Genomic DNA, 27202 nt, shown 5'->3' with positions numbered 1-27202 from the left:
TCACACAAATTGCAAAATAGTGGCACCAGGTTCAAAAACATTTTCAAAGCAAGTAGAATTACTACTAATATTAACCCGTTTAATGTGTTATTTAACTAAGTTCCATTATTACAGGTATAGAAAGCCTGCAGTGTTTTATACAGCATTTATTTTGTAGGTATTTTGTAAATTAAAAAAAAATAGTTTGATATTGTCACCCACTACACCACCATTTGTGATTTTGCAAAGTTAGTGAATGATTATTTTCAGCATATGAAAAACTACAGCTTGTATTAAATGAAACTGCAAGCACAGCAGCGTGGGTTCCTACTGTGAGTCTTTGTAATGTAGCTACGTCCATATCTATAAAACTCAACTTGCTGCTATAAAGTAATTCTTTGAATGTTGGAGCTGTAAGCTGCTTTCTAAAGTGTTCAGCTCCATTCGCTCCCCGCCTTGGTCTGCTGTTATCACATCTGTGGTCTGAGCTCGCAGTGGCCCCTGGTCTCGCTCATGCCTTTTGTCAAGCCGTTATGTTTATCCAGTTTGTCAAAGGTCACTAAAAACAAATGTTGAATAAACAACAATATTAGATTGTTCGAAGACTGTTCCAAGGTTGGATTTCTAATCAGTAGCTATGGTAGAGATCTCTCTTTGGGATTTTGAATGACATTTTAAGCAGTAACCCTAAATGTTGTGGTTACACTTTAGCTCCCTGTATTCCCACATTTTACCAACCATTTGCGAAGTGTACTTTAAGCATATGAGACACCAAAAATTGATTTCTTAAATATTCTATGCGTGTGTTTTTCGCCACATTCTGTATTACTGTTGGAGTCCAACCATAATCAGACTCGGAATTAGTGTTATTGTTTTTAGTGGAAATTGGTATATTAAAATGGTCCTAATGTGCAGCAGGTTCCCATTCTGTGTTTTGGGTTTTTGGAGTGGGACTAGAATCCCCTTTTGTTTACATGTGGATCACAGATTGTGCCTTTGAAACTCAAAGGAGATAACAGATAAATGACTTGTAAGATGGATATTTTCTGCAGTGCAGCAGTTAAGATGAGAGGCATAAACAAAGAGATGATGTGTCCCCCACAGAGACAGCTCCTCTGATAGGTGGTGACGTGATAGCTCATTTAAAGCGGCCTCTCTCGTATTGTCTTTTGTTTTCTTTTGAAGGAAGATTAAAGAATCTCTTATGCCATTTGATATTTCTGTGGGATGGTAGTACTATGAGCAGCATTGTGCAGGGTTTGTGTGGTGGGTGGTGGGAATTCACTCAAATACAGCTTATCAGTCCTAGAGGGACTAAGCCAGAAGACTGCGCACAAACATTTGTGGGTAATTGCAAAGACTCAGCTCTTTTATTTATTTATTTAGTTTCTCGTTTCATACTGTGTCTCTGCCTTCATTTCACTTGGACGAGCTTGTCACATCATGTGGACACATCATGTTTGTGGTGATATTCACGATATAAATCTATTGTTTTCCAGGTTTACACCAGATATGGGAAATGCTACACGTTTAATGGCAACAAAACCACATCTAAGAAAACGAAGCAGGGTGGAATGGGAAATGGGCTGGAGATCATGTTGGATATCCAACAGGATGAATATCTGCCCATCTGGAGAGAGACGAGTAAGCCTCATAACTGTTTGTCCAATCTAGTCCTGTTCTTTGCTACGGCAAAAGATACTTCTGCTGAGATTTACATCAAAAATAACCTGCATTTGTTTCACTGGGTCACGTACTGTAAATAATGCATGTTTTGATTGTATTCCTGCTGCCTAGAATATGTCGTTTATAAAAGCAAAATAGACCTCAGATTTGTGCTTGTATTGTAGTTGTCACATAATATTAATCTCTAGTGGCTTATTTTTCAGACATGATTGAAATATGGTTTGTAGTTAGCGTCAAACTGAGTCCAAGCTGTCAGATGAGGCAGCCATCTGAAATTCCCTTGTACTCTCTCTTTGCAACGCTCGCGCTCGTGCTCTGTTTTATCCTGAAGATGAGACGTCCCTGGAGGCCGGCATTCGAGTTCAGATCCACAGTCAAGACGAGCCTCCCTACATCCACCAGCTGGGCTTTGGTGTCTCTCCGGGCTTCCAGACCTTTGTTTCATGTCAGGAGCAGAGGGTAGGTCTTCTTTTCACAGCACACAGTCCATGTTTCCCCACCAACACCAGATTACTCTTCACCCTGCAAACATTTGCCCCCAGTGGCTCCGACTGGGGTCTAATAAATCTCTGTGTGCTTAGCTGACCTACCTGCCTCAGCCCTGGGGAAACTGCCGCTCCAACAGCAAAGAGAAGTTCCCTGGATATGACACATACAGCATCAGTGCCTGCCGGTTGCTCTGCGAGACCAACGAAGTCCTCCGAGTGTGCAACTGCAGGATGGTGCATATGCCTGGTAAGATTACTCCTCACATCCTGTTTAATGTAAGGGATTCGTGTTCACAAATGAAGGAAAGCTGCTGTAGCATAAGCTAGGGAAAACAAAACATCTGTCATCCGTAATGCACATTATATATGTAGAGTTGATGTAGCTGAAAGTTAAAAACAGATGAACACAGATCCTGTCTATGTTTTGTGGCAACTCTAAGCCAATGATACTGAACTTAAAAATACCCCTGCAGGGTTACTACTTTCAAGTATTTCCATTTGTTGTTAAAATTGTTTGGTCTGGTATAATTGCATAAACAGCCAGCCAGCCCAGTCTGTATGATTGTAAATAACCCATTGAGCAAAACAAGCCATCATTTTTAGTCCACTTGAAACCAGCGCACATACAATTTGGGCTGCCACATACCTGACCTTGATGCTTGATATCTGAAGTGGGATGCTCTTCAGCAGTGCTGCCAACTCTCTGGCCAGTGACATGTCAGCCTAAAGTCTCATTGAGTTTTAGATCCTGGTGATTGTCTATCGCCATCTGTCTGAGAATTGACCTGTTGGGCTTGGGTGGCCATCACTGATTATTCTGATCGATTGCTATTATTGGTCTTGTTTGTTCTCATGTTTCTATTCCACTGGCTGATGGTTTGAAAATATCACTGAGGACTGCTGCAGCCTTAGGCAATTCCATACAAATTAAGGATGGAACACCTGTCTAATTTTTATTTTGTCTCTATTTACCTTAATTACCAATTTGGAATTTGTGTATAATGCATAAACCAGATGTAAACATATTTACACAGAAATGTTTAAAAAAACACTAAATCAATTATTGAAGCAGTGACAAACCCCAAATACATCTGAAGTAAATATATGGTTGCATTAGGATGACTGAGCAGCAGTACGCAGTACTGAATGCCAGTTATCAAGGAGATACAGTGTGTCAGGTCATTAATTGGTGTATGAGGACCTTTGGGACTGAGGCCGGTTGTAGAAATGAGTATGGCTAACACAATGTAAGATTTCTGGACTGGGCTGTGATGTGCTTCCTCATGGCCAGAGTGCACGAAGTCAAAGATCTGAACTGAATGCAACCTCTTTGACATGTCGAACAGCAGGTTTAGAGGAGCAGCATTTAAAGTTACGGCAGGAAACGTACAATCTATACATGAATGATTTATATATATATTCAAGTATATTTCCTGATTTGCAGAGTGCCCTGACATTTGCACATTATTTATATAAATAAATGGCACAACAAAAGGCATTTCATTTAATTTACAAAGAGGTTTAAAGAGGTATTTAACCTAATATTGCTGTAGCTGAACTGATGCTTTATAGAATTTTGACAGTGTCTCCACCAGACTATGAAATATAAATAATGTAGTTCTCAGGTTAAACATTTCCACATTAGACACACATTTCAAACTTCCATTTGCACGGAGTAATGGCTGGGCTGAAGTGGTGGTCTAATCTGTAGAGAGAAATCACAGCTAATCATTTGATCTCGACAGGCTGTCGAGCAGACATGCTTCTAATCAGTTTGTGTGCTCTGCAGGGTGACAGTGCCAACTTTACTACAAGATTGTAATTGTATTACAGAAAGCTCACAATTTGGAGAAAACCTAGCTAACATGGCTTGTAATTCACATGAATAAATGTATTTTTCTTAACCCAACTTTAAACACAGTGAGCCAGGATATCAGATTCAAACCTGTAAAAAGTTGATCAAACATCTGGACATAATTCACCATGTTTAAAAGAGTTTTTGTTACAACAGTTTTCAAATTAAATGAGACAAGTTTTTTTAAAAAAAGGACCAGGAAACTTTGAGATTATTATTTAAGGACTGTTCAGAGACCAGAAGTGTTCAGAGGTCCACTTTGCTTTCCCGATGTATCACATCAGATAAGATGTTAATTATATAAATGTTGAAGCCTGTCAGGGTCATTTGCTCAGTGTGGCTTTAGAACAGGGCTTTGGTACCTCGGATTAGTTCGCTGCGCCTATCAATAGTGAATAAAATTTATTGTTGCAAATTAAATTCTCTGAAATACCTTCATAGGGTACCAAAAAGCAATTGGTTCAAGAGCTCGCCAAGGGAGCATGAGGCCAAGTTGTGAATTGAAAATCTTTTTAAAGCCTCGACGTGACAACACAGTGCTGCATCAGTGAAGCAGGAGAGCAGTGCCTTCCATAGCATACAGCAGCGACGTTTGCAGCAGTGTTTGTTTTGCTGTCAGAGATTTGTGTCCCTCAAATTGATTCGTTCGTTGTTCACAAGTTGTTTTTGAGGAAAAAGTACAAATGTTTGTAATTCATTTCATATCATACTCACATAATCCTGCAACTGTTTACAGTTCACTTAAGGTGCCAGCAGATAGTCCTCAGCATGTGTTCACATAATCCCACATTTGTTTACAGTCTAATGCTCCAAGTTTGGGTTTTTTTTTTATAGCTTTCTTGAGTATTTTCCATTTTGTCATTTTTGAGCTACCGAAGCATGGTGTTGTTTTAATGCCACTGTTAGTACCCACCGAGTAGGTCATCTTTTTTTGTGTCGTGATTCCTGTGGGTGCTTGTTTGTTAGCCGGTCATCACAATAACGACTTCACAATTCTCTTTAATTTCTTGGAAACTTGGGCCTTGGGCCAAGGAGCAAGTGTTTAGGTTTGCAGGTGGGTTGCACCACCATGTGGCCATTCATAAATTATTTGGTGTTTCTGCTCATACTCCTGACCTGTGAGGCGTAGAAGCAAAACTGTGTTTTCCTGGATTCTTTGGTTCAAGATTAATAATTTACTGTTTCAGCCTATGTCTATATTTGGATGACCACCCAAAAAAGCTATTAAGTTGTTCTTGTTCTTGATATGTGGACAGCTTACAGAGACACAGCTTTTGCCTCAATACTCAAAATAAAATAAATGTAAGTCTAACTCTATTGAGAATCAGTTGAAAGTGTGCAGACGTTTTCTTTTACGGTGCATTATAACATTTTTAGTAACTGGGAAGGAGATTTTCCCATCAACATTTCACAGACAGACAAACACACCTCTGCCAATTAAATGTGCTGCTGATGAATACCTGTCATTAATGGCCTTGGCAATATGTTTGTCTGCAAGGAAGTGACTCATTGATTGGTTTTTAAAGACTTTCTAAATATGCCTCCCGGGTGGAGCCAGCACGCTCCATTTCTCAGTGCAATCAAGGGCAGACGTCCAGGATGGCCCAGGCTCTATGGATGGAAGTCAGGCTCTGTGTGTCTGCCTTCATTTGGAGATGAATGATAAGCTGTGGAGTGTTGTTCACAGCCACGGTTCCTCATTGCAGCAGACACGGGTCACTGATCATTTTGTTTCTGATTGATCAGACTCATTTTGTGTTCTCGTCTTCCAGGAACTGCAGATATCTGCCCTCCCAGTAAAATCAACTGTGTTGACAAAGCACTCGGTAAGAAACAATCTTCCTTCATTTCTTTTCTCATTACAATAAATTTCCCCGAAGGGAAATGGAAACACAATCAGTAAATATGATAAGGATTTTTTTCTGTAATACAAATACCTGGAGGTAGACTGGATATTTTTAAATGACTTTTCCTCATTGTGATTTAGACACTTTAGAGCTTGATGGCTGTGCTGCCTCTATTGTTGAACCAATGCTCTATTTCCGTATTTCTCCACCCTCCACCTCCACTACCACCACCACCACCCCACACACACATGCCTGGACTCCAACCTCACTCCCCTCCAGTAGACATTGTGACTGAACAAAGGTGCCTTGGTTTCAAAGGAATTACGGATGCAATAAAAAAGAATTTTTTTTATAGACATGGCAGACATATAAGTACAATTATCATTTCTTATCCAAATAAGCCAGAAATTTAATTATGTCTCTCTTCACTGAATTCAAACCCCAACGTGGCTGAATGAAATCTTAGATATATCCTACAAGAATGGGCCATATTCGTGTGGGTCATATCCCAGAATCAAATACTGTGAATACATTCACCTTCTATGAAAGGTAATAAATTAAAATATAATTTATATTTTTAGGTTCCTAAGGTGTTTTGTTCCTACATCAGACAAGGAATAAATTCCACTTCTCTCCTGCATATAAATAACCTAATTGCTAAGAGTTATAAAATACATAAATCATCAAATTATAATTACTGCTTTGACTGTTTCCTCTGCCTGTTTTTGTTTAGCCTAGAATTTGAAAGGAGAGATTGGAAAAAGCTTTTCTCTCCAGTGTACATGTTGTTGTAGTGTTAGGATTTCTTATTGTGTGAGGAAGTCCTGCCGCATGTTAATTAGGCGTAGTCCAGGTACCATTTGCAGAGTCTTCAGTAGCACTTACTGTACTTTGTTTGTTCTCCAAGCAAATCCTGCAACCCAATTACTGTAAACACCTTTGCCTTATAAATACAATTTAAACTGCAACCAATATATTTTCAGAATTCATATATTCAGAATGATTAGCCTGTTATTACCATGCAATGTTTTTTTAACAAGACAGAGACCAGTGTAAGAGAAGTCTACAAAGCCTGGCATGACATTTTCTACATTTAATGCATTTCAATGCAATGCTCGTGGACAAAATACATTTTGTCCATGAGATTACTTTGTAAATTCTTCATTGACAGTCAGTAATTAATTTGTTGCCTCCAAGCACCTGAGAGAAATACCAACTACTAAGTTGTTTTTCTAAGGTTCGGGTATGTGAAATGCTGTTATCATATTTCTTGTAACATCCCACAGTTGTACATATTTACACTTGCACTATGGCTATTTACTCTGGGACATTAATGTGTAAGTCGCCAAAAGATTTACAGGTATCATACTGTTACTTTTAGTCCAATGGGATTAAAAGGTGGTTAAATTATTGAGTGGCTCTGTAATCAAAGAAATCTGATTTAGTTGACACCTGCTAGTCAATCTGAACTATGTAATTTCACGATATTACCAAACAACTTTAATGCTCCAACCATCGCCAGATATTATTTTATCAATGAATAAAATGATGATGTATTCAACAACTTTGTTTTCTGCACTTAATAAACCCAGTGTAGATCATCATCTGCCAAACTGCACACAGACAAAACTCACAACTAGTGAGTTAACATACTGGAACATTTAGCAACTACGGAACCAGTTGATTTTTCTTACGAGTTGGTTAGTGCTGCTCATCAAGTACCAGCTGCGATAGGCTCCAGCACCCCCAGTAGTCAAGATAATGGATGGATGGGTGGGTTAAGTGGCCTATTCTTATGAGACACAGTCTCTGATCTTCAGAGTTTTTCCTTTGCTGTAGACGGAGGTTGTTTTTGCCTCTAGATTCTGAGCGGTATCTTGTGTGTTTGCTCTGGTAGTGTGATTACCAACAAATCATCACAGAAACCGACCCAGTCAATATCTGTTAAATCAACTTTCCATTGTGCTGCAGCACAGCTACAGAAGAACAGTGGGGATACCTGTCCATGTGAGATGCCCTGTAATCTCACCCGCTACGGTAAAGAGCTTTCCATGGTCAAAATCCCCAGCAAAGGCTCCGCTCGCTATCTCTCCAGGAAATATGACAAGTCAGAAGACTACATCAGGTACGACCAGGAACCTTCAACGAGAATAAACTCACTTATGAGCAGTGATCTGGTGCTCAGTAAAAAAGGCCATAGACTTTGACCTCCACTATGTGATCATGAACAGACAGATCATAAAGGAAAACTAAATTCATTATATCATAAAATATTTTTTTTTACCTAAGCATGAATTTGTATTTTGTCTGGAAGGTGACTGTCAGGCATGAACGTATATCTGTGTATTTAACTGAATCTTAAATGGGTTAATCTGTATTGCTCTGTGATTCTGACTTTTTTCACTCTGCTAGTAGTGAAGCCAGAATTGGTTTATAGTGATTACCAGCTTCTCTTCCTGTGTCCTTCCTGATCTTTTGGTCTGTCTGACAGTCCATCAAACACAAAATGAATCTTGACAACTTGAAGGATCACAGCTTAGAACTTGACAACTATAATTAACCCACTAAACTGTGGGCACATCCTTTTTCATTATTTGTTCGCTCCTAACTGTTCATTCCTCACTTGACCTCACTCAAACCACAGAGTAGACTGCAAACAACAAACTTTACACTCTCAAATTTAAATTGTGTGTGTTGTCACCATGTAGGTAAAGATCATGTGTTACTGTGTTACCTGTAGGTCTGAAGGAAAAATCTGAGATTTTTTCTTTTCCCCATTTGCATAAAACATTTCAGGCAAATAAATAATTTCTTCAAAATATTATTAAACCTTCAAATTCAGTTCTAGGATATTACAGTATAAGGTTATGAGCAAAGTATTATCATCTAAGTACATTTAGCAACATTTTAAATAGTTTAACATTAAAATATAATATTTTGCTGAGCAGCAGAAACAGAGCGCTCTGCCGACCCAATATGTGAATATGTTTCATATTACCCTCCCACATCCCCTTCACAGAAAAACAGGAAAACTGTCTGGTGGCTCCAAGTGTTTAATTTAGCCACAAATTGTCATTGATATCTGATACAATGGATGTAGCTTAGCTGTGCTGGTGACTGGATAATTTACAAATTCAGTCAGGGGGCTTGTAGTCTGGGATGTGGCTTCGTTGATCAAGAGCCAGGTTCACAAGCTAACAAGTGACAAAACAGATGAATTTTGTTATTGATCCACAGAGATCCAAACTAATGAAAAGTCATATCCATCCCATTTGCGTGAGCATGATACCCCATGATATTCCCTGAGGGGATTTCTACACATCTGGTCTCTTTAATCATATTTAGGAAAACAGATTTAGCAGCCAAAAGTAAAGGAACAGTGGGTTTGGTCATTTATTTTTTTTACTCGCTTGGAAAGTTATAAACAAAACTTAGCTTAGCTTTTTCTTGAGTTTGTTAATTATCTGTTGTCTGAATAGTCTAAACCGTCTTGCAGTTGAAGACAATACAGCTCTAGAAAAACCTAATAAGTTGTGTCTAAATTATTCTTTTGTCTTTCATATTGTTTCTAATGTCCAGTTTAGTGTAAGCTGTAGTAAACATTGTAACTTCTAGCAGGACTTTGACTTTTAATCCTTTTAGTCGACAATACGTTTTATGGAGCGTTTGCTAATTTTTTGATTATAATGAATTCTGAGCACTAACAATGTGCTTATCTGTAATTCCTCTCAATGCCTAATCATCAGGGATGTGGTGCAGAGTAAACACACCTAAACCAAAGAGCTCATGATGCCTCACAGCACTTAATGTTATCAAACTTTCTAAATTCAAACAGAGGCTGAGAATGCTGTCAGTGCTCATTCTGCTCATCTCAGTTAAACCCTGAAACACCTCATTATCTCACGATTGTTGGTTAGATCTGTGCAAAGCGCTGGAGGCCTGACAATCCCACCATGACAATTTACAGAAGGCATGAAAATGACTTTTGTTTTTCAAAATTTGTAACATTTGTAATAAATTAAAAAAAGCTCACATGTATTTCACTTTGTTTTCTATGCTGTTCACACTCCCCCTGTTCTTCCAGAGACAACTTTCTAGTCTTAGATATCTTCTTTGAAGCTCTGAACTATGAAACAATAGAGCAGAAGAAAGCCTACGATGTTGCAGGTTTATTAGGTAAGATTTCTGTTACATTTTTCCCTTGTTTCTGAGTATCAAATAGACCTGCTGGTGTACAGTGAAAGGTGTTGTTGTAATAGTAGCACTCACTTTTCATTGCCATTAGCAGCAGCATACAAGACGATCTTTGACATTGTGTCCATTGTGATTATCTTTAAGTACTCTTTCTTTACAGGGGACATTGGTGGACAGATGGGTTTATTCATTGGAGCCAGCATCCTGACGGTCTTAGAAATACTGGATTATATATATGAGGTACAGTGTCTGTATAAGCCCACAGACTTATAGCCATCATAATATGAAATCAGACTGAGAGTAGCTGTATAATTATCAATAATTAACAGTTATTGCCTGCTGGGTTCAGAAAGAACGTGGTTGCATCCACTGGTCACTATTTACAAAACACTCTAGTGTTTCATTGTATATTTCATTTTTCTTCCATTGAATATTGTTATTGCTGAGCATGATAGTCTGTGCAGTGTTCCTCTCAGGCATAATCATCAGAACGTCTAAGGAATGGCAATGTGTATGTTATCACGTAGTCTGCATGTGAGGGGTTTTACTGAAGACACTAATATCCGCTCAGGTCTGTGCTGCGGACATGCTGCTAACGCTGATCATAAAATGATCTCCTGCTTCAGCTGTATCCCTCTTAAGCTTTCTAGCCGGCTACCTGCGGAGTGCCAAACATGTATGAATGAAGCAAAATTAGGGGGGGGAACTGTAATGCAGACATCATGGTGAATAACCTCGTCACTCCGCTGCGTCTCCCTCCCTCACCTCTGCTCTTTCACTCTCCCTGCTGCTGTATTCTGGCTGAAACCAGGTGATCAAGCACCGGCTACAACGTCTGCTGAGGCCACAGAAAGAGGAGAATAGGAGCAAGCAGCAGACCAGCACCGTTGCAACAGTGGGTCTAGAGGAAATGAAAGCAAAGGTACAGCGTGTACTGTACACTGGCAAATGGCATGTGCACTGTTTTGATGCCAAGTGTAGAACTTTCCCCTCAGCACTATAACTGCATTAGAAAAGAACAGAACTGTAATAGAGGGAAAAGCAAATTAATATTTTTCCACTCCTAAAATAATGAAGAGTGTAATGTTCCTAATTAGTCTTCCCTGGAGCTCAGCATTGTATTGCACAACCTTATTCTGTAGTTGCTTCTTTTTTGTTTTTTAATTTTTACACCCCATGTCTCACATCAACAACTAAATGCTTAAAATAAAATTATGGATATTTATTTTTAAATAGGTCAGCCAGGGAAACCAAAAACACAGCTTATATTATACCATTTTTCCACCATATATTAACCATTCAGTTGCAGTTCTGATGAAGTGTACGCAAGGGATTAGTTCAGAATATAAACAGAAAACCCCAGCATGCAATTTATGCAATTCACCTTAATTCATTCTGTTACTCTCAGCTATTAGCTTGTTACCTGATGGCATCTTGACCATAGCAAAAAAGCTGCATCTTTAGCTGAGTGTGTTGCACACTGCAGCATATTCAGTTTACATACTCACTTCATGATTTGTTTTTTGTTTTTTGCATAGACCAGACTTTTAATCATGATCTATGTACTGTATGATAGGGTTGAGATCAGGACTTTGGACCATTCCAGAACCAGATTTGATTTCTGTTGGGGTTCATTGTCATGTTGGAAAACCCAATTATATCCAAGTTTCAACCATCTAAAGGATAGTTTGAGGGTAATATGTAGAATTCAGAGATAATGCTCATTCTTCATTATTCCTTTCACTCTGTTTAATCCACAAGGTTCACTGGCAGCAAAACAGCCTCAGAGCATGATGCTGCCCCTGCTGTGCTTAACAGTTGAATGTGGAATGTCTCACCTTTACTCCTCCAAACATACCTCTGGTCATTGGAGCCATCAACTCAATCTTTGTCTCATTTGACCTCAATATTTCCCTTTAGATGTTGTTTGTTTAGCCGCAAACTTTAAGGGACCATGAACGTGTGGATGAGAGGCTTTTTATTGGACACAGTGATATAAAACTCACTTGACTGTAGACAGTGACACTAGTGTTTATGCAGCATCCAGTTCATGGTAGACCTGTGCCATTATCCAAATATCTTAATATTGCCATGACAGCCATGTGCATGTAAACACTGAACCACAACTATATTTGGCAGATATGATTCAACAGACTGATAATTTGCCCATTTCTCTAAATTAGCCATAATTTGCTGCAGCTGACAAAACTTGCTGCCTGCAAAAAATGTTGTTGCATTTGAACATAGCATAAAGTAATGCATCACACCTCTGGACTTGTTTTATTAAAGGCTGTTTGATTAATTTGTTGCATTTAAAGTTAATTCTTACAGTTTCTGGATTTAGACAAGAAGTTCAGTCTCATTAAGTAGAGAGCGGGAGTCAGGAAGTGGAAGCTTATCAGGAATCATGGGTAAACATCTAGTTCCAGCTAACAGGTCAACACATCTGACAAAAAGATCTTCTTAAGCAGAAATGTTCATAACACAGTCCATATAAACTCTTGTTCATCACATGTCTGTTTGTATCTGGAATAAGCAAATAAGATATTCAGTGTTAATAACAGAGCTGTGTTGGGTTTGTAATATTGAACCTTGGACAGAGACAGACCAGTTATTTACTGACTCTGTCTCTGTACTAGACATGAGGTTGATTCTGATTCTCTACATCCAATGTGTCAAAATTTTAATTTAGATAAAACTATCTATTTTGAGCTAAATGACCTTATCATGTATTTCCTACAGGATCCAAATGACATGACGCGGAGTCACCCAGAGGGGGCGTACGCCAACACGATTCTCCCCAACCACCACCACCCTCACCTTCACCGCCATCACACCGGACACCACGGGGTGTTTGAGGACTTCGCTTGCTAGGGCCAGCTATCGTTTCCCGTCCTGGTGACAACAAAAGATATGAGCTGTCTGTGTTGAAATCAATTACAGACCACTCGCTTTTCAGTCGGTCCTTTGCTGTCACCAGTGAAAAGCTACAGCCAAAGTCAAACACCAAACTTGTGCTGCTAACAAACCACTTGTACGTACAGTATTAGGCACAAATTGGACACAGCTTTTTCCTTTTTCTCTCGTTCTCATTCTGTGGATGGGACCCCTCTCATCTGTGTCCAATGGACCAATTTTTGGTATATGATCACGACAAGGGAACAAGTGGAGGACTGCATGTCACCATGATCCAATTTATACTCTGAAAAAGGAAATATATAATTTATTTATTCAGCTAGAATCTTTCATTTCTTTTCTGTCTGTAAACACCCCTGCATCTCTCGTCAAACTGTTCTTCTATTTCATGGAAAACACACTGTACCATACACATTATAAATTATGTAATTATTTAAAGAAACACTATTATCTATATGTTCTATATTGTATACAAGATGAAAATACTTCAGCAGGCAAATCTTACTTGTGTTACATCCATTCAAAGTATGAAGGGAGTTATTTAGGCTTAAATGTATGACCTTGGCTTAGAAGACCTAGCAGCATCTTTCCACATGATAAACTTTGTTGTGGTTAAGGTGTTAGAGAGTAGCATTATACCTGTACATAAAGTCCAACTTTAAAAGGAAAAAGCTCTAAAAGTTTAGTTTTCATGGTTGTTGTTAATATTGAGTTAATATATAAATTATGGAACAATAAGTTTAGTTATTTATACATTTTAGAAAATACTTTTTATATCAGAATAGCGATCACGATTGTAGCATTTACTGTACACTTACAATCTACAGATATGTTCGACTGCCACACATCAGTGCATTCGTTGAGAAAATTGACTGAATGGGTTGCAAATATCATCTCCATCATTTCCTTTTATACTGTATGTTCTGCTTTTTATGAAATTTATTACCAAAACATTTTCCAAGACAACACATGCACACTCTCTCTCTCTCTCTCTTTCTCTCTCTCTCCCTCTCACATTAACACAGACAACACTTAGCATATGGATGAGGAATGGATGATGTTTCGGTTATGACATGGCTGTACTTAAGTTATTCTCCTTCTCCACCATCCACTCATGACTTTGGTTAGCATCATAACTTTAAGCTGACATAAGCAATAAGTGATAGAATTAAAATTTTTGCCAAGTCATCTCCTTCAGCTGTGTGCCACAACCATTGTGAAAGAGTAGCAGCTACTTACAGTGCAGACCCAGCATCGTGTGTGTGTGTGTGTGTGTGTGTGTGTTTGCATGTGCACTTTAACATTTTGCACACATGACTGAGCACATTAGACCGACAAGGCTTGGCTGAGTTGATCCATGAAAAATAAGGACTTTAGAATCCAAATAGCGAGCCAGAAAACTAGGTGAGTTTTATTGCAGTAGTAAAATGTGTTGCTCTCATAAATCTGGTTCCAGGGCCACAGAATTTGTGGAATGTAAACAAAGATTGTTTTAGAGGTGGAACTATTGGTTTTTCTAAATTTAAAGGGCAGGACAAGGACACTACACATTTTAAGAGCACAAGTTAGCAAAGGCAGAATAAAAATGGAGACATTACACTGAACCATTCATAATCACAACTATTATCATGGAGGGTGCTCTCTAGCTTCCTTTAATGAATGAACTTAGCAGCGTGTAACATCAAGTTCCCATAACCAGATCTTTTACCTTGGAAGGATTTGATTTGGGCTTCTTTCTTCTTCCTTGCAAAAACCCCTTACAAATATTTTATGTTTTTTATTCACAATCACTGTCTGGTAGCTCCAGGAAAATGCAAAAGGCCATTACAAGCCAGTCATTGTCCCAAAATCTAATTAACCAGCTTTTAGGTTTTTAGTTGTCATTTTAATTTGTTTGGACACATGTCTATCTTTTGTTTTTTTGTCTCCCTTTTCCAGTAAGAGCCTGGACAGCTTTATTTGTCTGACAGCCTTTTCCATTTTCTTCTTAAAAACAAAAAAAAGACTATCCTCCTGTAAAATGGTTGTTTGAATTCACTTTGAGCAGTACTGTACATCTTGGGCAGTGCCCTTGTTTCTCCAGGAACTCTTCCCCAAAACAGAAGAGAACAATGGACACAAAAGCTGAACTTTTGTCAGTGGCCACATGTCATTCTTTGTCAGGCTGTCCAGTGGTTAACCGAAAAACAAAAGAGCTAACCTAGTATGACTTACCAATACTTATGTAAATAGCAGGATGTAATTGGTCATCAAACTGTAGTTCCCTGGGCTTTGATCTAAAGTTACTTACAGTAGAGTCAGACTTGGCTTCTCTTCTGAAGGTATTTGTTTAACTCATTTTCATTGAGAATAATGAGAAAGTATTCAGAATGGTGTCTCGTGAATGCTGACCTGAAAAAAGTTACATCTCTTGCTTTTTAGTGTGTTGTTATGTCTCATCATCCATTTTTAAGTTTGACTATGTTAAAATAAGTGCAGTGCAATTGCTAACAACCTGATTCACATTCGGTTGAAAGGTAGGACTGCATGTGCTTAATCACAACAGAAACGTTTTTACAAGTTTGAACGAGAATTGTTTGGCTAATTTTACTAAACAAAGGGCCAGAAAATGCACATAACATTTTTCTGGGAAAATACTTAATATAATGGAAATCATGTTTAATGACAACATAATTCTTCTGCTAATTTGATTTGTGCATTCTGTTGCTGCAGTATCACTATACATCACTTTTGCTCACAGTAAGATTCCTCAGTCCTCCATCTGTCAAATCCCCTCCTTCTGTCAAGCAATCATGAGCTATATGTGGCTGTTTAATATTCATAATCATGTGTCACTTTGACATTTTCAAAAGGTTCCCAATCACAGTCTCTGATGGCATTCTGTACAGGCTATGCATAACAATCTCCTCCTCTGTCATCAATAATTGCAGCTATCCTCAGACAAGTCACACAGGGCTTGGTGTGTTGAGATGAATACAAGGCTAAATTATGACTACGGACTTCTATTTGAATGGTAAGCCTGTAGTTGATGTGGAAAGGCTCTTTACATAATGTGCTGTGTTTTGCTGCACTGTAAAACACAACCAGGGTAACTCTGTATCCAAATTAAAAAGACTTAAAAACAGCAGTGTGTGAGGTGCCAAAGGACTGAGTGATGGGTAGGGGGGCAGGTCTGTACTAGAGTAGAGGGACAACATCCATGCTATATGTAGCTCACATTCCTGAGATTCCTCAAGCCTCTATTCTAAGCTCCTTTCTTGCACAGCTCCTTGGGCCTTTTTATAGCTCCATGAAATTCAGCCTGTGTCTGCTTATTACAATATCCATGAAAATCAATTTAATCCAACCAGCCACTGATGTTAAGTTTTGAATATCTGCAGTTTTGTCCATTTTTTTCCCCAGCTGAAAATTTTTAGCTGAGGCCTGAGAGGCCATCTGAGAAGAGAAAAATATAAGTGCAGGGTGATGCAAGCAACTGTCAGGAATTCATGAGAAGACATTCATCCCATATCTGACAGAAATGGAAATGGATCATCACTGCAGTAACAAGGAACGCTTACATTTTGTATAGAAGTGTGATATTGTGACTATTTCCTCTGTTAGAACACATTTTTATAAATGTTAATATGGTAAATACATGACTATTAAAGTTTAGATAAGAAAGTATAAATCCAGAGCTCAGTTCACTTTGTTTTTTTTTTGTTTTTTTTGCAAAGCCATAATTATATGAAGTTATTCCAGCCATGTAAAAGCTTTGCCACATTTAATAAATAGTATTAATAAAAACAATGTACAAGAAGACTGAAGGCATTGCAGAGGTAAGTGGGACAACTCATCCAAGGTGTCCTGTATGTAGAATGGGTGATTTCCTAACATCTCTTCTTCTTGTCAAATAAACAGGCTAACTGGGCTTCTTTAAAAACCCAACAGGTAGACCCAAATTGTCGGGAAAATATGTTTTAGTACCAGTGAATTGAAACAACTGTGTCCCCATGTGGGAGGAGAAAGTCCTGGAATCAGACAAAAACAAAGTACAAAATAATGACTTAGAATTAAGTCCCAGCTGCTCTGTAGTTATGTGGTTTTACAGCATGCCTCGGGGTAGTGCATATGGACCCCTGAAATAACTAAAGCTGTAATTAAGGTTTCAAAATTTTCCCGTTTAAACCCAACCCCAGTCTGACATAAAGAGGAATGTTAAGTGCATCTCGTTGAGCACATGTTGGCAACATGAAAAAAAGAACTATATTGTTTGTCTTACAAATGAGAATTCTAAAGGTTCGACTATGCACTGCTCGCCTCGTCGACCGGCAGCCAGTTCTGGTCTTGGACCTGCGCTGCACACAGTAAGCATACTCTTTTGCTGACACCTAAAGGACAAACTGGAAGTTGTAGCTGCAATACCAAACCACACAAAAATAAAGGCAAAATAAAGACATTTATATTTTCAAATTGGTCTTTATTTAAAAATTTCAAAAATTCACAGTTCATTAGAAATTACACAATAACATACGCACTGAGCATTAATTAAAATGTATTGCTTTGGTTATACTAGTACCCATATGCATAAAATATTGTAAACCAATGGGTCCAAAACCTCAGTGGAAATAAAAATGTATTTGCCTGCTGTTTGAAATGAATTATTTGATTCAAAGTAAAATTTAAATACATACATTTTAAAATGTCTATGATTTTCAAGCACAAAATATGTTACAGCATTTGAGTTGTTTGAGTTTGAGTTGTTTGACTTTGTCATCAAAGTAATAAAATATCACTGTGTAAATAAAACTAAAAAAAGGCTTAGAAATAGTGTCTATAAAATATTTATACATATACAGAGAATGTGGTGAAAGCCTCTGTTAGTGCAGAAGTATTTAGAATCTGCATATTTTATAAAGAAATTACATAAATAAGTTATGGATAAAATATTTAGAGTTTGCTCAGCAATGGTGGCTGTGTTAACAATGCAGAGTGATTAATCTGCTACACTCCATTAAATTTAGGCATCTCATGTCTCCAGGAGCCAAAGATGATGCAGATCACTACAACTTCATATTGTAATATCAGCCCCACATATTTCACAGTGGTTTTTGGAAGATTAAGTTTCCAATTTTGCACATTATTAGTGTCATACTTTTCAAAGAATAAAGAACATTCATACTAAGTCAGCTATACCACTGTCACGGTGAAATACTGCTCTCATCAAAACAGAGATGCGTTATAAAAATGAAGGCAGAAAGTCACCATGGACTGACCTCTGCAGTCTGGGTTTAAATGGCAGACAATACAGCAAGCGCCACTTTGGATGTAGTATTGTGGATGTACTTCCCTTAATCATACGTATTTTAAAGTAAATTTGATGACAGAAAGTGTCTAGTGTCAACAAAATACATTAAAGAAAATACAGTGTATTTACTTAGCATTAAAGAGACAGTACGAGTCTAATGTAATGTCATGGAAAGTATTTAGATATATAACAACTGTGCCTGCAGCAAATGTTTTTAAAATTAAATGTCTTGTGTCAACCATCTGTGCTGTTTTGGTTTCTGCAATATTGCACATTATAATCCGCTGTATTATATAGTTTCTGGTGTTGAGTTCCCATAGTTCCATACCATTCAGTAATGCAGAAAAGCCCTCCCATAGGATTGCACTGCAACTAGAAAAAGCAGTCAGCTAACTAAATGGAGGACAAAGACATCATTCATTAAAAATACAGTCTTCAACAGCTTGGAACAGTAAAACATCTTCTGTTAATGTATACTAACCACTATTGGTGACATTACAAATGATACATACATTCTTAATATAAATAATTTCTAAACTAAATCTTGTTATAAAGTACCGCTGACTTCGATGAGACTACAACACCTGGAAAATCACTTCAGACATTTAGCAAGGTAAGCTTTCCTCATTGTTGATCATTTTACTTTGCCTTGCCTCCTGCAAAAAAGGTTTTCTGGCAATAAAAAGTTTCATTGAGAAAATCTAAACTCTCATACACACTGCTGCCCTATTGAAATGATCTCTGAAGACCACCAGTAACACTTTACATGAGTCCTTCTTTCCTCTGAGGCACATATACAAACTGTGAATGGCTGAGGTATTTCCAAGTCACCTAAAAAGTGTAAACCTATAGCCAACAACCCATTCAACCCCAACCCCCAACCCACCTGTATAGTAGACTGTATCCACAACAATAGAAACACCTCCCACTATTTAAAAAAGACAAGAATGTGCATCCCCTTGAGGAGCAGCCTGCAAAAACATTAAAGGTAATTTCAAAAAAGCCATGACATTAAAAGTCACTGTCAAGGCACTTATGCAATGATGCACTTCTGTGAATACTCAAATCACTACATATAAAAATTCCAATGCCTTTATGCAAGTGGACAAAGAAACTTAGACTAATGTCTAATCTATTAAAGTTACACACTGAAGCTCTTTGATCCTATCTTTGATAGGAACATTAAATTAAATGAGTAGGACACTGGCTCAATCAGGTCTATTATAAGCAAAATGGTGGAGAGGAATGTTAGGAACTACTTCCACAAGTGTTTGGACCATATCGTGGATAAAATCCCAGTAAATACTGCTGTTTCCATAAACAAATGAAGGCAAACATGACGCCAAGAGACTGGCTATGTAAATCTGTTTGAAGTAGATGGTTTGGTTGATTTCTAAACCTAAGAAAGGAAAAAGCTGAAAGAATGTCACAACTTGCCTTCTTTAAATGTCTTTGTTCTAGTGGTCAAAAACTGCTTAAAACAACTTTTTAAATTGTGAAGAGTAGGAAAAACATTTGGTTCTATGGACAAGTATTGTAAACATTTATCAAAAGGTTTCCTTTAAAATGTGCTGCATTGATTTGTTCAAAGTAGCTAGAAACTGTAATAAATCAGTGAGAATTGTCAGTCATCCAGGTTTGTTTATCCGAAGATTGAATTATGCCAACTGGAATTCTTTTCCTTGTTTAGAAACGTTACTTATCCAAGCAGCTTCTTCAGTCGGAATAAAGTGGCCCAGTTATCCTGTGACCTACCAGCTACTATCAACAGGAGGACGACGAACTGAGCAGAGCCTCAGAGTTTAAGGAACAACCTAGTGATTCCTTACATGGCTGTGTCAGAAAAGCTCAAAAGGATCTTCAGAAAACACCACATAAATAAAACCCATCAACACACTAAGACAAAGACTGAGTCCACCCAAAAGACTAAACACCTGAACACAAGAAGAGCAACGTAGTGTAGGCAGTCCAGTGCAGTGAAGAGTGCTCAGAGCTCTACAATGGAGAAACCAAACAGCCTCTACAGAAGAGGATGGCCCCCCACAGGAGAAGCAACGCCTCAGGACCAGAATCAGCAGTGTACCTACACCTGAAGGACAAAGGTCACTCGTTTAAGGTGACAACATCCACATTTTGGACAGAGAAGACAGATGGTATGAGAGAGGAGTACGTGAAGCCATTTATGTTCACATGGAGAACCCTTTTCTCAACAGAGGAGGCCTCAGGCACAACCTGTCCCATTTTTCATGGTGCCCTTTCATCCTTAATCTTCCTGGGACTGGATGGATGAAGACCACTTCACACATACACCAAGAGGGCCACACCTTACGACCCCTATCGTAGGGGTTCAGGGAGTTAAGGTCGTAATCATTACATTTGGATGACTCCACCCTATTTCCAGCTCTTTAACAAGCCTATTGAGGCCAGGGTGGAACAAAGGCCTACTCCGGAGGATATAAGTTGTATATCCTCTGTATAGCCACTGTATTCAGACTGAAGAAGCTGCTTGAAACGTTTCTAACCAAGGAAAAGAAGTCCAGTTGACATGATTCCATCTTTAGAAAACTGTAATAAACCATACACTGGAAGATGGGAAGCATTAGCTGGTGTCAGACAGGATGTAACCACGAAATGTTGTGTTTAGGACAATAGTCAGGATAAATCAATAAGTGGTACTAAATGGATTGCTCCTGTTTACCACAAATTTTGGCTTTCATCAAGAGGCTATGACAAGAACACACAGCTTTTATGCATTGAATGCACTAAAATTTCAATGGTATTTTCAAGTGCTGTTTCCCTGTTCTTGCTCAAACAGCACCATGGCCAGCTGGGAGCGAGATCCAAGACCTTCCAAGTTACTTTGGACACATCTATGATAGATGTCCTCACTGAGTCGTGGGTTGCATGCTTGGTAGCGGTAGCGTTGGTGCAATGCTGGTTCTATTGCCCTGAATACATGCAGACCCGAATACTTAACAAACATCTCGTAGATGTCCATTGTCTCTAGAATCTCTTCGTTTTCTTGGACGTCCGCTGCCATTTGTGTACGTGTTGCCATATAGTCTGAGTTGTAAAAACACGATTCTTCAAATAATCTGCGGTCAAAATGGCCTGCATCTTTGACCAGATCGATTGATGCAGGGTGGGGCTGGTTGGGATAGGCCACATCTGGGTTGTAGTCCTGGAAATGGATGGGAAAGAAGACTTGCCAGTTGTTTATGGAATTCATGCGGCAGCGGTTCAGAAATTCCGAATTGACATTTGTGTATACAGTAGCCAGGAAGAACAGCGTATCAACTGGATGCTTCTTTGAGATAATGTCCATAAACTTAATCTGTGATGGTGTTTCTGTTTTGACACTTATCCATGGAATTTTCACTGTGGGGTATTTGCGTTCATATGCATTAATCTGTGTTTTCACACTGGCAAATATATCATTCTGGTTAACCTGCTGTGCTTCAACTGGGTCATAAATAAACAAAAATGTTAAGATGGCATTTTCGCTTATCTCAAAGGCATTTGAGGCAAACACTTCGAAAAAATGGTTGACATAGCTCCGGTCCTGCAGAGTTAGAGGTATAATGATGTGAACCCTTGTAGCTTCAGTGACATAGGGCATGGGAATAATTTCTATTTTGCTTAAAGGTCGCACAAGATGAACTCTCTTGGTGATGGAACGGCTGTGACCTTTCTGGTTAACCACCTCCAGCTGAAGGTCCAAAGTGTACTCCATGCCCCTGATGGGGTCGAAACGCCTGTAGCCATTAATCAGCTGCTGCTTCTTCAGGTGTAAGATGGGCTTGTACCTCTTGTTTAGCTCACCTACTGCTACATCAATGACATCAGCCACATCCATGCGATCAATGCCACGCAACTCACACTTGGGAGAGTCATCAATGCATGAATAAATTTCCTCTTCTGTAAAATATTCCCACTTCAGAACTTCAAACCGAGATTTGGGCTCAAAAGGTGGATTGATCCCCACTGGCCAGTGAGCACTTCGGTTGCCTTCAAAAGCAACCACACTAACATTCTTTATTTCTGCCTGTGGAAACACAATATGTTAAAAGACATATACAATTACTGTACCAACTTACCAATAATGACTAAGATTGAGGATGTACGGTAAAAGGCCAGGTTTTTCCATTTTGACTGAAATCCAAGGGTTTCTGGCACGTAAAAAAAAATCGGCTTACCTGCAGTTTAGCAATCTCAGCGTAAGTTTTCTGAAGTTCAATCTCGGTGAAGTATTTGTGCAGCCGATACATCTGTTCAGGATCTGACACTGGATGGACAGTCAGAGCTTTCTTGAACTGTTTACTCTGCTCCTTACTTGGATCTGAGTTTTTTCCCAACTCGGAATGGTGGTACCGAAGCCCCTGAAAAGAAACAAAGAGGTCTTTTCTTGAAGTGTGTGAAACCTGGCATAATAAAACTATGCCTTATGTTATTCCAAGGCTAGTTGTTATGCTGCACAACTTCCATTCAAACAAACATCACTCACTATCGAGGCAGCATCTTGGGCTCATTTCCACTGTAAACAGGCTGGTTTTAACCATAATTGCACACTGAAGTGAAAACTTGGATTCATTTTGTAAGAACAGAATGCTATTACAGTACAAATGCACGTTTTTGCTGCCAGGAGTTCTGGTCATTTTCAGGAACAACTTACAGCTAGAATATGAATAGGAATATGAAGTTTAAGAGATGCTTTATTTTGATTAACTTCACCGCCTTCTAGCAGATCACTGCAGGCTCAGGTTATTTTACAGCATTTAAGAATTTAAAGTGGAAATTAAATAATACAAATGACTGACACCGGCAGCAGAATCCAATTTCATATCACAGTCATGTAAGTTGAAAACATGATTGACAAACTAAGGAGCTTGGGTGATTAAAATTTGAATTAGATTTAATCAAGCTAATAAAAGAACAAAGAATGGAAACACTGACACCACTCTGTTGCAACAACTCTATTGCAAATGTTTGCCAACAGCTTACAGCCTGTAGTGGTACACTTGCAGCATTGTCAATGCCTAATTGTCATCAATGTTCTCTTTGAACAGCAAAAGTGATGGCTAGCTCTGTGTTCAAGCTGTTTTCTTCAACCATACCAGGCCTATTAATTTTCCCCCTGCTTCTCTCCCTTATCTTTGGAGGTGGGGGGGCTTTTCTGGCTCAGGGCACTCTAGCTAGCCATGTAAGTCACTCTCAACTGTGAAACAAGATGGTTTCCAGGTCTGGGCCAGGGCCAAGGAAGATAAAATGGAAGCAAGAGTAAGTAAGTAATGTATGAAAGAGAATAAAATCTACCCTGTATGTACCCTACACTGTATAAATGATTTATGTAGCAATGTAATGTCATGTGGTAAAAAAAGATACAAACTTTAGACTGGAGGAAGCAAAGTGGGCTGAATGCAACAATCGCCTTGAGAAGGGAACTGGGACAGATTAGGGTTCCACATAGCGTGTTTGACCTTAAATGTTAATGACATTACAGCAGCAGAGCATGTTGACCCACAGGGGATTTTCACACCATTGAACCTAAACAAGGCTGAACTCAGCGGTGCTCTGTTGCCTGTTTACCTACTCCACATTGCTGCTGGAGACATTGAGAAAGAAAATGAAGGGCTAAAGAGTATTAACAATTTACTCTTTAAAATAAATACCACCTCTGTGCTAGAATGTAATTACAGTTTTATATAGCTGTCTGCGGGTTTTAACTGCTCTTCCTGAGGCAAAGAATGAGTTGTGACATGACATTTTTATCTTTCTGTTGAGAAGAATAACCCCTGCTGAAAGCTGTCACACAGCTGTTCTGAATGACAGTCGTAGAGCAGTTTGTCTTTGTAGGTCCTCATAGATTTTAACTCACAGTTTTCTTCTTTTCGTTTAAATAAGAAACATTGAGAAGCTCCAAAAAACAATTTAAACATCAAAACAAAGGTTGTTCTAAAAGATAGATGTAAGATTATTTCCAACCAACCTCATATTCATTGATGCAGTTTGTGCTGGTATAATCAATGATGCATCTCCCAAGCCACTCGTCAGGCCTGGCACTCAGGATGTCATTCCTACAGTTTTCCAGAAAGGGCCTGAGTCGCAGGAGCAAGGCACGTGACAGAAGGTACCCGAACCCTCCGTAGCAGTACTTCCCTTCCATCTCTCCACCAATGAACTCCTCAGGACTGCCCATGTAAAGCTCTCGATCCATACTCAGATGATCCACCAAGGCTTTGATTCTGTCAGCTTCTGTGTAGGTGTCATCTTGGACAAAGTAGAACCAGTCATACTCATTGATGTAATGTTCAAAAATATATCTTATGGTCTGAAACATGTTCCATATCAATCTGTCGTCTCCGTGAGAGACCACAAACATGCCGTGAGGGACTTTGCGGTTGCGCATGCCAGTGAAGAAGACCACAGAGTCCAGGTGATGGCTAATGGTGCGATTGACAGCTACACCTAAGGTGTTAATGGTGTTTTTAGATGTCAGGACCCCAACAAACAGACGGTCTCGCATCCCCAACTCCGTGCTTATGTATTTGGCCCTAAATTAAAAAAAGAAAGAAAACAAAAGCAGCTACTCAAAAAAATTTGGTTTTAATGTTAAAATGTGACAGATCTTCTCATTACATCAAAGGGCAGGCTACTAATCTAATCACTGCAGTAATTAACCAGTCATTCATTCAATAATAACTGATCTGAACTTAATGGGAAAAAAATTAAAATAGTAGTTTATACAAAGCCTAAATTTAGTTATGTCCATTTCATAAAAATTGAGAATTTTATTTTCACGTTATAACATGTATACAGATAAACAAGAAAAAGCATAAGTTCTTTGGAAAATTAAACCTGCAAGAACTTGCATTGATTCACCAATTCAAACATGACTCAACCCTACTTTTATTTCACTGTAGAGCTGGAGCCGAAAGAAAATTCACAACCAACTACTGTTATGAAGAATTAACAAAGTCTCTAATTGTTAAAGCAAAAAATATTAAATGTTTGATAGTTTAGCCTTTCACTTGTAAGGACTGTTTTCATACATGAAAGCAAATTAAGCTATTTGGCATTTGGACTGCTGGGTGCTAATTTTAACACATCATCAAGGGGCTCTGGATTGTTGTGAGGGTGCTTGTGACTAATCGTTTGGCGTATTATTGCCAAACAGTAATCAGTTCATTGTAAAACCAATGGGGAGAATAACTGATGATTAAATCAATTCTTACAGCCCTACTTCTTATTGTTAACCACTGCATGGCACCGGTGGCCTGTGAAACGTAGAGGTTTAAATATTCACATCTCTGATGTCAGTGTAACTTTTCTAGAGAAAATATACCCCCCTCAGAAATGCAATGAAATGCAACAACTCTGAGTGTGAGGGCTTGCACTCAAACAAGTTCTCTATCCAGGAAATCTTGGAGAGGTTTGCCTGTTTACAGAGAAAATATAAGGCAGCGATACTTAGGCTTGGAGACATGGCACAAAAAAAAAAAAAAGGGTAGTTGGTTAATCCTGGCTCTGTGGCAGGCTGGGGATGTTAAGCAGGTAGAAATCAGCTGAGGAAGTGGAACTGTAGACGTCAGCTTTTATCAGAATTTCTGTGATAACGTGTTCTGGACCAATAACACCAGGCAAAGGGAAACGACTTCTATGACTTGTAAAGACTTATGTTTTGTTATCTTTATTCCTTAGCCTGTCACAGCCACATTACAGCCACCTGTACGCCTGACAGTGTGTGGACAATGACTGATTCATGATTTGCTGGGATGAGCTACGCTGCGGCCTGCTGCGCTGTAACAAGCAGCCTAATGATGTGGCCTGTGTTCATGAGTCAGATAACGTTGCTATCATTACCATTAAAGGACAAATTCAGCTTACCGGAAAACTTTCTTTGGGGGACTCTGGTGGACTTGTGTGTATGGGACTATTTTTGGTTGAAAATCCTCCTCGGATAACACATCGTTCATGGACGAAATGGAGTTGGGCTTTCGGGCTCCTTTAAGCTGTCCATCCTGACCCAGACTCGCGTCCTCCTTACCGCCTGCATAACACGCCTCTTCTGTCCAGTTTACACACAGTAAACTCAGCGTGAACCCTAAAGAAATGCCGATTATCACCGGGCCGAAAGACCGGGCGATAGAAATAAACACTGAAAATCTCATTTTAGCGTTGGCTCCCCCTGTCTGACAGTCCCGCGTCGCTTCAAACGCGTCCAAAGAAGTGCCCGATCCGGGACGGGTCAGCTGTACATCGAGGCAGCAGGGAAGCAGCTGCATCCACACTCAACTATGGAAGAAAAGATGCAGCTCCTTGCTTAAAATCTACGAGGGGGATTCGTGTCAGTATAGCGGATACCTGGCTCCTCCCCGGCCCGACGTTAGCACCAGAGGCGGGTCTAGTCTAGACTGCGTAGATGAATACAGGCTGCGAATGGCGGAGGGATATTCCAAGGCTTAAAACATAACTGGAACGTAACCAAAGATGCTGTCATATTAATAGGCTGCGTTAGCATCACGTATGGACTTTTTCCTTTTCTGTGTTAATGCAGGTGAATTAACATACAGATGTAACAACATAAACTTTTCATCAAATAAGGCCATGACTAGCATGATGCTTTTTAAAATTGGAATTTCTAGATATTTGCACTAGGCCTTTCTGTACTCCTACAATTCAGATGGAAATTTCATGACAATACAATTATTCGAATATATGAGCTCCACCTGAAACAACAATGCACAATCGTGCCTGTGCCTGAGAACCTTTATTGTCAGATCTGGGATATACCAAGGTGCATCACTGAATGCTCCTCTCAGTTATCATCAGATCTCTTGTATTCTCAACAACTAATGGACACATCTGTTTTTATCACATTCACTGTGGCCCTTAAATCTATTTCACACAATTAAGGTGCAACCAATGCATCTTAAAATCATGACAATAATAT

The 27202-nt window shown here is 38.9% G+C and overlaps 2 protein-coding genes across 2 annotated transcripts in view; one reads left to right on the top strand and one right to left on the bottom strand.

Moving 5' to 3' along the window:
* Positions 1-16089, top strand: part of asic4a (acid-sensing (proton-gated) ion channel family member 4a) — an 82475-nt gene extending 66386 nt beyond the window's left edge. The window contains exons 2-10 of the mRNA XM_067516070.1: positions 1479-1623; positions 1997-2124; positions 2247-2400; positions 5781-5834; positions 7827-7980; positions 9940-10031; positions 10210-10289; positions 10861-10971; positions 12792-16089. Of these exons, the coding sequence (XP_067372171.1) occupies positions 1479-1623; positions 1997-2124; positions 2247-2400; positions 5781-5834; positions 7827-7980; positions 9940-10031; positions 10210-10289; positions 10861-10971; positions 12792-12923 (1050 nt within the window). The 3' untranslated portion in view covers positions 12924-16089. The remainder of the gene's footprint in view (positions 1-1478; positions 1624-1996; positions 2125-2246; positions 2401-5780; positions 5835-7826; positions 7981-9939; positions 10032-10209; positions 10290-10860; positions 10972-12791) is intronic.
* Positions 16090-17403: 1314 nt separating this feature from the next.
* chpfa (chondroitin polymerizing factor a) lies at positions 17404-26662 on the bottom strand. Its single transcript, XM_067516069.1, has 4 exons — positions 26137-26662; positions 24239-24803; positions 22449-22631; positions 17404-22297 (listed from the first exon to the last, which is right to left on the bottom strand). The coding sequence occupies exons 1-4, from the start codon at positions 26532-26534 to the stop codon at positions 21035-21037; spliced, it is 2409 nt and encodes an 802-aa protein (XP_067372170.1). The 5' UTR covers positions 26535-26662; the 3' UTR covers positions 17404-21034.
* Positions 26663-27202: the final 540 nt, after the last annotated feature.

Source organism: Channa argus, chromosome 9 (genome assembly GCF_033026475.1).
Source record: "Channa argus isolate prfri chromosome 9, Channa argus male v1.0, whole genome shotgun sequence".
Lineage (NCBI taxonomy): Eukaryota > Metazoa > Chordata > Actinopteri > Anabantiformes > Channidae > Channa > Channa argus.
Note: the sequence above shows the minus strand (reverse complement) of the source record. Positions and strands in the feature narration are given on the sequence as shown.